The 13654-nt window shown below is 38.8% G+C and overlaps 1 protein-coding gene across 2 annotated transcripts; it reads right to left on the bottom strand.

Moving 5' to 3' along the window:
• Nucleotides 1-3351: 3351 nt before the first annotated feature.
• Nucleotides 3352-13466, bottom strand: SELE (selectin E). 2 transcript variants are annotated; one of them, XM_004464162.5, is made up of 14 exons: nt 13359-13466; nt 12943-13026; nt 11934-12320; nt 11339-11446; nt 10740-10925; nt 9779-9964; nt 9488-9676; nt 8343-8531; nt 8045-8233; nt 7653-7829; nt 7001-7111; nt 6371-6392; nt 6194-6266; nt 3352-5243 (listed from the first exon to the last, which is right to left on the bottom strand). In XM_004464162.5, exons 2-13 carry the CDS (start codon nt 12998-13000, stop codon nt 6209-6211), a joined length of 1860 nt encoding a protein of 619 aa, XP_004464219.2. In that variant the 5' UTR covers nt 13001-13026; nt 13359-13466; the 3' UTR covers nt 3352-5243; nt 6194-6208. The 2 variants fall into 2 exon arrangements, with proteins under 2 accessions (XP_004464219.2, XP_023446193.2); XM_023590425.3 differs by lacking the exons at nt 3352-5243; nt 6194-6266; nt 6371-6392 and having other exon boundaries at nt 6629-7111; nt 13359-13450.
• Nucleotides 13467-13654: the final 188 nt, after the last annotated feature.

Consider the following 13654-nt stretch of genomic DNA (forward strand, 5'->3'; position numbering starts at 1 on the left):
ATATCAGCTGATCCAACTCTGCTTTCCATCCAAAACTCTTCCATGCTGCTCCCTGGGGTTCCTGAAAAATTCCCCAATATCCTCCATTTGTTTTCCAGAAATTTCTTGACTTCTCTGTTCTTACAGAAACCTGGTTGCCTCCTAGGGCATCACCTCCCCTACAAATCTCTCAAGATGATAATGTTTATTCTCTTATACCCCACACATCTCAGACTGGAAGGCAGAGTTGGTTTCCTCCTTTATGATGAGTGCCTCTTTAAGATCTTTGTTCTTCCAGTCTCTTGTTTAACAAAACAGGAAAGAGTAAATAAAATAACCTTGCTTCTTTGTAGTTCATGACAATTGGATATATCATCTTCTCACCATCCTCACTGTAGTCACTCACCAGACCACTCATGCACTAATGACTTTTGCACCTAGTTCTTGGTCTTCCTCTCCATTTCAGCACTTTCCATAATTGTGTGTGACTTCAACAGGCACTTGGACAACTCATCCTGCAGCCTGGATTCTCAGTTCTCCAATATTCAGCTCTACTCAACTTCAGCTACTTACCCCTCTGAGCACAGCCTCAACCATGGTATTACCCCAAACTATGATCTCCAAAGTTATATTATCAAGCATTCCACTCTTTAAAAAGTTTCCTATTCTTGTAGGCTATTGTATCCCTTTTCTATCCTTCTTTGTCCTACCTCATTGAACCTTCCAGTCATTGACTCATTCCTTTAACTCCTCCTTCTTACTTGTCATCCTATTCTACACTGTTGCCAAACATATGCTGTTTCCAAAACTGAATTTTAAATTCTTGCCTTCTGAGAAAACTTATTCCATTTGTGAAAAGCAGCCCAGATCCTTACAGTGAGCCCAAATCCACACTCAACTGTCCCTTTACTCATTTATTCGTTCCATAAATTTTTGTTGAGTGGCTACTATGTGTCAGGAATATGTCCCCTATTCCTGACACATAGTATGGAATACTGTGTGTATTCCATAGTATAGAATGTTGAAAATATAGTATTGGATGATATTTCCAAAAGTTCCCCTTGTGGATCTTAGAATCTAGTGGGGAAGACAGATATTAAACAAATATTTACACACAAAAAAATATGTAATAACAATTAATGTGAAGAATGTAATGAACTGTGAGAGCATTGAAAAAGAGATTTAACCTACTCTAAGAAGCTGATTCTCATGAAAGGACATTTAAGCAGGGACCTAAAGGGTGAGTAGGAATTAATCAGGCAAAGGTTGAGAGAACATGGGAAGGAAAATAATTCTAAGTATAGGAAGAAAGATGTTCAAAGGCACCAGTGTGGGTAAGTAAACCAGGTGGCAGGAGAGAGCAACACCTGAGAGGGCATGGTGTCAAATGTAGGCGAGAGATGGATAAGGACCAGATTTTGAATTGCCTTGTGAGCTGTGTAATTGACTTAGAACAGTGTGAATCCTAACAGTAGACTGAGAACCTGGAGACTAATGAACTTGTTGAACTGTATCACATAATTCAGTGGTGGTGATAAGGGCCTGTTCTAAGGGCTGTCAGCTGGAAAGGAACACAGTTGATGAGAGTTACTAAAAGAGCTATCAACAGGATTTGGCACCCCTGGCAGATCAGAGAGAGGAAAAAATCTCCTTGATTATAAACTAAAGCCCTATTGTGGCTTTAGTATTACTTTTGACAAAGATAGGAAGCCTAACTTAATGCTACATATCCTTTTGCAGTCAAATGATTTTATAATCCAGCAGCCTGCATATGTTTATATGAAGAAAAAAATGTTAATTTCTTTTGGCTTAAAATCTTGGGAAAGGGAAGCTCAGATTTAGAGAAGGAAGCTATACCTATTATTTCTAACTCAAAGAGGACCAGAATCTACTGCCTTTTGGATAAATTTCTGCTTTCTTCTATGAAAAGCTCTCTTCTAATCCCATGATAGTAGCCCTGAGAATTGTTCCACTTCTGATTTCTGTGCTTGGGCACCTGTATCCCTTCTAGATAAATTTAATTTGGTCAGTTTATATATTGATTTACACCTGGGAAAACCCATATTCACACTCTTTTCCTTTCCAGCTGATGTCTCAAATATGTGCCCATTTCAGTCCTACTCGAGGACATTCCTAGTTAGCTGTAACTATCCTTGTTTTCTGTTTCTTTCACCATTATTCTCTTAAATGATACTTCTGAACTAAGATTAACAAAATCAAAGTGAAACTAACTCTAATCTAAATTAGCATAATAATGCTATAGCCACAGGTGTTTTGGTTTTTTTTTAGCTTGGGTAACCAGGCCAAAAATTAAACCATGTTTTTTAGAAACTTAAGATGTTCTCATTCTTTGGTAACAATAGGTTCTCTGGGTGGTTTTTAGCTTGGTATATAGCAGGCCTTGCAGATTGAGGCTACTCCAGAAGAGAGAAGAGGTATATTTTAAGGGGAAATAACAGCTGAGACTGGAGGATAAATGAAGATGAGTTGGTTAACTTGAACAACCCAAAAATGAGGCTGACATGAAGCAAAGACTCCAGGATAAGAAAGGCTTTTCTTTCATTGATCTTAGTAATTTTTTTAGATTGTTAATATTTTTCAGATAATTGTATAGTATCAATGCAAAAACATATACACATATCATCTCACACCCACCAGGATGACTACAATAAAAAAAGATGGGCAATAATGTGTGTTAATGAGGAATGGAATAAAGTGTTAGCCTTATATACTGTGGGAATGTGAAATGTTGCAGCCACTATGGAAAATGGTCTGTCTAATTCTTATGAAGTGAAACATAGTTACCATTTGACCCAGCAATTTTACTCCTAGTTGTATGCCCAAGAGAAAGGAAAACATGTGTTCACTCAAAACCTTATATATGAATGTTCATGGCAGCACTACTTATTAGTATAATACCCAAAAAGCAAAACAACCAAAATGTCCAACTGATGAATGGCTAAACAATATTTAATATATCCATACAGTGGAATATTTTCAACTTTACAAAGGAATGGAGTGCAGCTACATACTTTAACATGAATGCACCTTGAAAACGTTATACTAAGTGAAAGAAGCCAGACACAAAAGGCAAAAAAATATTTTTTGATTCCATTATATGAAATATCAAGAACAAGCAAATCTATAGAGACAGAAAGCAGATCAGTGGGAGGAATGGGGAGTGACTGCTAATGGGTATGAGGTTTCTTTTTGAGTGATGAAATCTTCTGGAGTTAGAGAGTGGTGATGGATGCATAACTTTGAAAATATAAGTATACTAAAAACCATTGAATTGTACAGTTTAAAAGGGTGAATTTTATAGTATGTGGATTTTATCTCAATAAAATAAAAAAGAGATCCTAAATGCTGAGGTAGATATAAACATGTTTATTGTTAATTGTTATAGTGCTGTGTCAGATACAATAGGTCTGACATAAGCATAAATAAATATTTTGAAAACCATACAATATTTTAAAGCATAATTTAAAATTCTTTATAAAACCCAAACACAGAGCACAATTATATTCCATACAACTATTTACAATGCAGCATATATATATATAGTTACAGCATTTGAACAATTTCAGAGAAAATAATCATTCATTCCATATGTACCCTGATCACAATAGTTGTTTTTTTCTTATTTCCCAGAGTTCTGTCCTTTTAAAAACCTCCACTGTTCTGCTCTTTATCACATCTCCCTTTACTTTTGACTTTCCCATTGCCAGGATGCAGCCAGCACTTCTTTGAAACTCTGCTTTTCAACACATGCTAAGTCAATGGAAGAATGGGAGAGTTTTGTTCTCTCACCTTCCAAGGCTGATGCAAGGTTGGCAATTACTGGCTGAGAACTCCCCATTGTCAGTGATCACCTGGTAACTGGGGATTCATCGGAAATTTTAAACTCTTCTTATAAATAAACATAAATACGTGGTCATGGAGGCTTTCCTCTCTTCAAGTTCACCCTAATATACAGAATAAAACAACTAGGAAATCATTATTAGACATTTTCGCTTCTTAAAAATCCACTGGCCAGTTCCTTTACTTGGTAAATGACTATTGTGCATTTAAAAAATCTCATATAATATACAAGAATAGCATATTACACAACACAGCTGAAAAACATCATCATAGGAACACAAACACATCCATATTTCTTTTTTCAACAATGGCATTCATAAAACTGTACCTTCTTTTGTTTGCATTTTTGCTTTTATCAAATCAGAACATTCAGTCCCATGAAAGTTTTCATCATGGCATCACAAATTTCTGGGGAAAAAATTCCTGTGGATAAACCTCCCATTTAGTTTTTATTCTCTTAATATTATGCATGGTTTAAAAAGCAACTGTAGAAAAATATTCAGTCCTTTATACTGATTAACATTTTGTGTTTCTAGGGGACAATATTTGGCCTTTTTTGAAATAAATTTACTACAGATGTGGTGGTGATATAGGAAAACTGGTTTTTACTCCATCATAATCTATAACATTTACATATCTTTAAAATCCCTACAATGCTTTTTTAAAAAAATATATTATTACTAGAGCATTTGCCTATGACATTTTTACTGAATTAAGATTATGGAAAGTTAAACTATATTCAATACAAGTAATAACAGCACAATCTCTAAGAACACTTGGGAGAAAGCACTGATTCCCATAGGGATTAAAGTGATTGAGACTGTGCTCCATGATCTGAGCACAGGGCATGAAGTAGATTTACACCCTTATAACCCTTTCCATACCGTTCGCTGGGAGCATTGAAACGTTGATATTTTTCACGTTAGTAATAGAACACTTTTGGCCAATTTGTTTCCTCTAAATGCTAGATAATTATTACTCAACCCCATAACAGCAGCTATGTAATCAGAAGTTGAAACACTTTGAGGGGCAAAAGAAAGAAACAAAGCCACAAAATACTGTGTTTCATCACCAAGATTTCACAGCAAGCAAGGGCAAGTTAGAGTTAATAAATTCTGAGACTCTAGAGCCTCATTCTCTTCACTTTTGCCTGGAAGAGAGTAACTTTTCCTTTCAGTACCCAACACTTCCCTGATTCTGACACTCGGGAAGAGAAAACAGTCTTTTCTTGGGAAGGATGGCCTTATCCACTGGATACAGATCTATCAAATTCCTAGTGGGTGCCATGGGCCCAGTTTCAAAAGCAGCAGGTACAGTAAGTGAGCAGGGTCAGAGACCCAAAGGAAAGCTCTCTGTCTGCATCTTCGGAGGATTGTTCTAGATCCCTGGAGGCAGCTCTGCTCCTGCAAGATAAAGGTGCACGTCATCAGAACACCTAACATTTCAGCATAATAGTAGCCATAACAAAATCCAGCTTTAGCACAAACCGCTGTGCACACTCTTGCTGTCTAAACATCAAAATATTATTCAGAGGGAAGCAAATGTGGCTTAAGTGGTTGAGTACCTGCTTCCCATGTACGAGGTCCTGGGTTTAATCCCCAGTATCTCCTTTTTAAAAAAATGCTATTCAGAGGGAACTGACCCTTCCAAAATCCTTTACTCAGGCAAAATCTGGTCAAAACAGTTACTGCATAATTTGTTCCCAGAGGTTTGAAACATTCAGTGAAACTTTTTAAAACTTTTATTATATGATGTATTCTTTAAGAAAGTTTTTGTTGAGAATAATGTCTGTTTATACCAGGAAATCATTATCATGAATGACATCGAAAATATCCCCTATCCTTTTTTTTTAAATCAATACATGCTAAGTAACAACAACAACAACGATGACAAAATATTATTCAAATTTCAAATTCTCACATAGCATAGCAGAGTGGTTAAGAACACAGATTCTAGAACCATACCACCTGGGTAGGAATCCTGATTATACCAGTTACTAGCTTTGAGAATTTGGGGAAGTTACTGAATTTCTATGTGACCCATTTTCTTCATCTGCATAATGTGAAATTCAGTAGTAAGGCACACTTACAATAAGTACTATATAAAAGTTAGCTATCATTGTCATCATCTTTTATACATGAAATGACTCAATAAAGGCCACATCTCTTATTCCTTTCCTTTCCTCTAATAAAGAGAAGAAACAACTTTCCAGAAAATACTTTGAAAGTGATGATCCCCCCCCCGCCACCCCCCCCAGAAATTGGCAGGCTAGGGAAGGCATAAAGAGTAATAGAGTTTGCAGAGAGGCTATCACTCTCTAGGATCACCATAATATGTGATTATCAAGTCTTACCTGATTCCTTTGGACTTAAATCAACTCAGAAGGAATCTGGTAGGTTCCCTCTGACTCAAGGCTTTGGCAGCTGCTGTGGAATACATTAGAACACTAAGTAAAGTACTGTTTTCTGACACAAAGAGAGAAAAGTTAATGGAATGTTCAATGCATGCTCTGTAAAAGAATATACCTTACCTGGAAGGAACAAATTTCTTTGCTGCAAGAGAAAGAAAACGATTAATTTGGACTAAATGACTTTTAAGGACACAGCAAACCCAGAAACAATGTAGTTTAATCCATCAGGGGTTGCCTCGGGGCCTCTACAATTATCAGGGCACAAGCACAGCTTGGTGGTCCCTGGGGTGAAGTGCAAGTGAACCCCCCCTCCCCCGCCCCCAAATGACACAGCAGGTACCTAATTCTAGCAAATCATTGCAGGTTTCGTTTGCCAGATTCATTTTCCAGTTTTTTCATGAGAAGTCAAAAATCGGATTTTTTATGTGAAATATCCTATTTTGTAAACATCAACTTAATTCAAGAACATTTTAAATACTCCATAAGAGTGCGGAGTATGAATTTGCATATCCCCTAATGAGATACTCCCAAATTTAAGACAATATTCCAAATAAATCTTTTCAGTAAACATTTTGCCCATCTTCCTGGGAGCATGAATCATGGTAACCTCATTGCACAAATCCAGGGGAAAGATAGAATTTAAGGTCAATAGCACCACCTGGAGTTGTACAATGTTAGCACCACTAACATATTTCCTAGTAAACTTTTCCCATTTAAACATATTTGGAGTACATTCGTGAACTCCCTCACCTTTCTTTCTAAGGCGTTTCAGAAGCCAGAGGAGAAATGACGCTAATGCCAGGGAGGAAGTTCCAGCAGCAGAAAGTCCAACTGCCAAAGGAATGTTGGACTCCGGAGGGGCTAAGAAAACAAGAGGGGGAGAATTGTAATGAGAAGGAATTGACTTTAAAGTGTTTCTGCCCTTTCCGTTTGACCTTTACCACTGCACGTTGATACTAGAAGCAGAAAAGCCATCTAGCCCAATGTGTAAGGTAGAGACACGACATTAAAGGCCTTTGAGATCTGCCCCAACCCCCTTCAGGCTTCTGTCCCACCACTGTCCAGGCAGAACCTGCCAACCTTGCTAACCTTGATTAGCATTGTGCTGGCTCTGTCTCTCTGTATCTCTGTCTCTCTGTCTCTCTGTCTCTTGTCTCTCTGTCTCTCTGTCCTTTTCCATCTGCCTTTCCCCTCTAGCTCTCCTTTTTAATAATAAACAGAATTCTCCCCAATCTTCAAAATGTCACTTATGTTTTCTTTCCACACCCATGAAATTGAAAGCCCACTTTGTTAATCTGGGCAACCTTTCTGTTTGTACAAACTGGATAGCTAATTACTGTAACCAGATACAGAGCCTTTTTCTCTCTAGTTCCCCAAAAAGCCACCGTCAACAATGCATCACCTTCACAGGTGGGCAACATCCCAGACCAGTGCCCTGTGGTGCCGCAGGTCAGAACTTCAGAACCGTTGAGCATCCACCCTTCAGGACATGCAAATGTACACACGGCGCCGAACACAGGCTCCCCACTGCAGCTCATGTTCATCTTTCCAGGAACCGCCAGGTTTGAACATTGTACCACTGCAAATGATAGAAGCGGGTAGAGGTTAAGAAAAACCTACGAAAAACTTGTAAAACTGGTCTACAAGTCAAGTCACCAATTACTGTAACTTATAAGCACAACTTAATTTTCTGATGCAGGAAGTTATTATCAAACCTCTTGGGGGCAATCTAGGTCCAGAAACATAGGAGGTCCTAGATATGTACACCTGAAAGTCTTAATTACTCAGCCCTACCTTGGCAAGAGGGGACCTCCTGTGTCCACTGTCCCTGAGCTGTGCACTCAAGTTGAGTTGATCCATGTAATTCAAAGCCTTCTTCACAACTGAAGGCACAGAAGGACTTGTAGGTGAATTTTCCAGTAGAGGAATGGGTACACCTCACCGAACCACTCTGGGGCTGGCTAACAGCATCACATTTCACAGCTGGAAGACACCAGAAAGCATATTAGAGGTTTGTCTGCATCAAAGAACAACAGATTTCTCAAAGTAATGAAGCAACAAACCATAACTGAAAACCAGATTAAAACTCTACCTTCGCATGTGGGTTTCTCACTGTCCCACTCCCCTGTGGGGCCACACTGGAGCCTTTGAGATCCTTTCAACACATATCCCTGCTCACAGGAGAACTCACAGCTGGACCCACTTTGGAAGCTTCCAGAAGCACTAGGAAGACAATTCATGTAGCCTTTCTCTGGACTGGACAAGGCCTTGCACTGGAGAGCTGAGACATCAAAATGATAGTTAGAAAATATTGCGGTGAAACTGGAAAGAATGGGACATTTGATAAGTAAACCCAGTTCATTCTGGACAAAGCAATACATGGAGAACAAAAGATTCTTCATTATTCCTTGAACAACTAAGAAGATGGTTTTGTTTTCTTTGAACTCCAATCTCCTCATTGACAGTGGCATTAATTAAAGAACAGTCTTTAACAAGAACAGCAGTTCCTGAGCACTGTTCTTCTGTCATGCAAGAAAAGTTAGGGTCATGGGAAAGATTTTATGCAGCTAGAATGCAACTTATGAGTCCTGGATACTTACAGACGATGCCAAAAGGAAAGTAAGATAAGAAGGTAGCCACATACAATTGATCTGCTTTGTCATTTGGTTTTGGTGCTGGGGCTTTTTGCCACTGGAAATAATCTTATGCTATACTTGGCTACAAGAATGCCAGGACTTGATAGGGAGACCTACTTTTTCAGTATACTAGTTTTTGCTTTAGGGTGAATTAAATTTAGTGCTTATGTATGTATTGTGTGTCTCAGTATCTGGCCCTGTGCTTGAAACATTCTCATCACTGCTTCTTAAGAGCAATTTCTGAAGAAACATTTGACAGGAGTTTTAGATTCAAGTCATGTTCTCAGAATCCTAGTTTTAAAATTTTCTAATGTGATTTCCCTTTAGATTAAGAATTCTGCCCACTCCATGCCAATGTGTAAAACGTTATGCCCAGAACAGTTAAGAAACATGCAAAGCATCAGCTACTTATTATGTACAGTTCTTTCTCAGGCCAAGCGTGAGTTCTTTTGCATGATTCTCAAATATGTGAGATGAATGTTACCCATCAAATCTGATTTCAATAGTTAAAGTAGGCATCTTGTTTCATTTCCACCACACAAGTTTGAAAATTGGTGCTCTTCAAGGAAGAGAAAATGTAAAGGAGAGATCTCACACTTACCTTCACAAGCTGGGATTTGCTGTGTCCACTGCCCTTGTGCAGTGCATTCAACTTGGGCTGGTCCCTGCAACACAAAGCCTTCCTCACAGGTGAAGTTGCAAGATGACTTAAAGGTGAGTTCCCCATTAGAAGAGTAGCTGCAGCTCACAGAGCCGTTCTGAAGCTGGCCGATGGCATCACACGTCACAGCTATAAACAGATATGCATTTACATTAGGTCTGATTTAGCCATTTCAGGTACAGGTTGAGAACAAGAGTGTTTACAGTAAGTCTTAATGTGAAGCAACTCTACCTTTACATGTTGGCCTCTCATTGTCCCATTTCCCAGATGAAGTACACTGGAGGCTCCGGGCTCCCATTAGTTCAAATCCTTCCTCACAGTCAAATGCACAAGTTGTGTTCCATGGGAAGCTTCCAAGGCTTGAGAAACATTCCATGAATCCATTGGCAGGATTTGTCAAAGCATCACACTCAACCACTAAGGATTTGAAAGAACAACATGAATTTTACAGAAGAATGATGTTTTAATTTCCTATAGAATTGAAGTTAATGATAGAGTGAGGAAGTTGCCCTTGAAAGGTAGGTTCCAAAATATTATGAAAAGTTTTCAGGGTATACACATCTACAGTAAAGATTTTTCTTCATTTTTTGATACATTTATCTTCTCTGAAAGAAGACCTCACTGAGTGAACTCTTATCTATTTTATCATTTACATAAGGTTAAAAAAATCACACAGGAAAAAACAGATTCTAGATCAAGATTTATGACTACTTTTTACTGATATGCACACAGGATATTTCTTTATCTTAACCTAGCAAGACTTGGAGGAAAGAAACTTTTTATCTCAGGCCCAGAAAGATGAGGTCCAGAGAGAAAAAGAGATATTAGGACTGTTTGGTTTTCATAGTCTTAAATTAGTCCATTGCACAAGAGAAGTTGAACAGGGAAAGAAGATGAAGTCATTAGAATTTCTGTAGTGGGGCTTCACTGTTTTATGTATTCCCTTATAAATCACTAGAGCGTCAGCAAGACCCTTTTGGAACACAGAATAAAAATCTCTCTCAGAGCAAACAGGTTTTATCTTGGCTATACATTTTAACTGAGAGAACAAATTTTATTACTAACAGCAATATCAAGAACTTTCCCTAGAGTTTTGAACATGGTATATGTGGGATAAAAGGAACTATGTATATTAGGAATGAGTCAAAGAGTTTTCTGTACACTGCTGTACAGAAAACCAAGCGAGGTTTACCATTGCAGACTGCATTTGGAGCGCTCCATTCCCCAGAGGAAGTACACTGCGTGGCCTTGGGACTGCTTGGGATGTAGCCCTTTTCACAGCTGACAGAGCAGGAAGAATTGTAGCTGAAGTCCCCCAAAGGATGGGTGCAAACCAGGCGTCCATGCTCAGGGTCTTTCCGTGCATTACAGGTCACAACTGGAAAAATAAAAATAAAAAAAGAGAAAAGAAAGAACCCAAATCAGTTCTGCTCATCCAACATATTATATATTGTAGGAAGAACACTGGAAACTCGAACTACTATTCAGTGAGTGCTTACTATGTGCCAGGTACTATAAAAACACTTAATTGGCATTTTTTCGCATAATCCTATTCGTAAGCCTATAAAGCTAGTACTATTTTCCTTATTTATAAGCTGGAGCACAGAGAGTTTAAGTACCTTGTCCCATAGTTAATATGTGATGAATCTGGGATTTGAACCCAAGGGGTCTGACTCCATCACCTCATCTCTTAATCACCAAATCATTAAGTCATTAATCACCATTAAGTCACCTAGGAAATGAGATGGGACGACCATCTCAAGTGAAGGAAGAAGAGAGGCAAACACTTACCTTCCTCACACTTGAGTCCACTGAAGCCTGGGTCGCACTGGCAAGTATAGTTATTGATGGTCTCCACACATTCCCCGTGGCCACTGCAGGAGTTAGTGGTACAGGCAGCTGTGGAAAACACCATCGATGGTGAGGATGATTATTACCATGCTTGTACCAATTTCATTTGAATTTAGGATCAATGGCACAGAGTGCCAGAGATTTTAACTGAAGTGCTTTACAAAATGCCACATCAGAGTTTTAGATTCATCTCTTTTAAACCTTGATGTTAATGTATGGCATATTACAGTCAGGGACAGCTGTAGCTAGACCCAACCACAGAAAATTCACTTTATTACAGACTCTGAACTCAACTCTCTATCAAAAATAAGCAAGCAACTAAAATATTTCTTCAGTGTGTGTACACACTCTCCAGAGCCTAAATTTACACAAAGAAGTAAAAAGAGATCCTTTATCAGTTAAATAGAACATTTTAAACCCTGTCTTTTAGAACATAAAATTGCCATAAAAATGATCACTTTTTGCATCCTATAAACAGCTTGTCAAGATACCCAGGTCTTCAAACTACCTCCTTCTGCTGCCTCCAACGCCTTACCTGTGTAGCACAAGGCAAGCTTCTTTTTGCTGCATCTCTCATCATTCCACATGCCCGTGTCCTTTTCTCTCTTGATGTAGATCTCCACACAGTCCTCGTTGTTTTGTTTGTTGTTCGGTTCACCTGGGGCCCAGTTCTCAGCTTCGTTGCTCAGGGGCTTCTTGGTCCCTACCCAGATCCACACACCGTTGACCTTTCTGATTCCCATCCAGTAGTAACTTGGTGAATAGTTCAATATGGAGTTCAGGTACTCAATCTCGTCCTTGTTTTGAATTGCTACCAGATGTGTGTACCTTTGCTGACAATACTCACTTGCCTCATCATAAGTCATAGTTTCTGTGGAGACGTTGTAAGACCAGGCTCCACTCTCTTTAATCAGGAGAAATGCTAAGGGGAAAAACGTGAAGAGAATAGTAGAGTTTAGCCCTGATATGATTTGACACCATTGATGGGGCTTTTTACTTTCTTAATTTTGACATGTTTTTCTCCCAGAAACCAAAAATGTACGATTGAGTACTGTAGCTTTTGGAATGACTCAAACTATTCCCATTTTTCCAAAGTAAAAAGGGGACTATGTGGTGGAACTGCCATCTGTTGTGTACCTCCTTTGTAACTGGTCCTCCAACAGATGCTTCATCAGCACTCTCCCACCATCATCTGTCAGTCCATCCCGTGCGCAGGAGAATAATGATCAGAATAACTAAGTTTGATTGCACACTTAATATGTGTCCTGCCCGAAGCACTTTACAAGGATCATCACACTAAATTCTCACAATGCCTCTTGGCAATAGGTCATTTATGATCAACATTTTACACATTAGGAAACTGAGAAACAAAGAGGTAAGTAAATAGCCCTGACTGAGGGCATAACATTGTGGGTAGAGGCCAGAGATGCTGCTGCACACCCTACAGTACACAGGAAAACACCCACAATGAAGAATCATGTGGTCCAAGATCTCAATAGTGCTACAGATGAGAAATTCTAGTGTAACTAATGACACTGACTTACCAAAAGTGAAAGCGGATAGAAACTGTGGTGCAACCATGATTTCAAAAGTTTTTTTCATCAAACGTTTAGACTGGAATGATTTTTCTGGGGAGAAAAAGTACAAAATTAATCATACAATGATTTGAGGTAGCCAGTTACATCACTGGACAGTAACAGTTCATGGCAGTAACGTAAGATTTAGGTAAAGGATTCTAGTGCCACTATGTTTGCTATATCAAAGACGTATTTGAAAGAAAAAATACAAAATTTAAATTTTTCATCATTTAGGTCAAAAAGAAAAACCAGGTTTAAATTAGTCTGACTGCATTAAGAGCTTGCACAAAATCTTTTGTCAAAATGCTTTTTGCCTGTCTATTCACAGCTATAATCTATGTTTCATGTCCCAAGCCTGCTCTTGTCAAGACTTCTGTGCTTACCGTTTCGTGAAGTAAGACTGTTCTGGCGTCAGAATCCTCCCTTGTGAGGCTGCCGCTCTGTCTCACACCACTCTGACAGTTCTGGTGTGTAGTCAGCCAAGAACAGCTAAACACTGCTCCTGCTGGAGTCCCTTTATAGGAAGGCCAACTTCCTGTGAATAATGGGAGGATATGTCCAAACCAAGTAAAGAGGAATTCCCCAACAGCATCCAAAAAGTTTCCCGGGAATATCCATAAGGCTAAAAATTACAATGATGTCAGCAACCTTGTCTCTCAAAGCGAATTCTTCTTTGTCT

Source organism: Dasypus novemcinctus, chromosome 13, assembly GCF_030445035.2.
Source record: "Dasypus novemcinctus isolate mDasNov1 chromosome 13, mDasNov1.1.hap2, whole genome shotgun sequence".
Lineage (NCBI taxonomy): Eukaryota > Metazoa > Chordata > Mammalia > Cingulata > Dasypodidae > Dasypus > Dasypus novemcinctus.

Coding starts and splice junctions, on each gene's coding strand:
- SELE (XM_023590425.3), bottom strand. CDS start 13,000: ATGAAAAAAACTTTTGAAATCATGGTTGCACCACAGTTTCTATCCGCT. Junction 9,965..10,739: donor TCCAAATGCAGTCTGCAATG/GTAAACCTCGCT, acceptor TCAAATCCTTAG/TGGTTGAGTGTGATGCTTTG. Junction 9,677..9,778: donor TGAGAGGCCAACATGTAAAG/GTAGAGTTGCTT, acceptor ATCTGTTTATAG/CTGTGACGTGTGATGCCATC.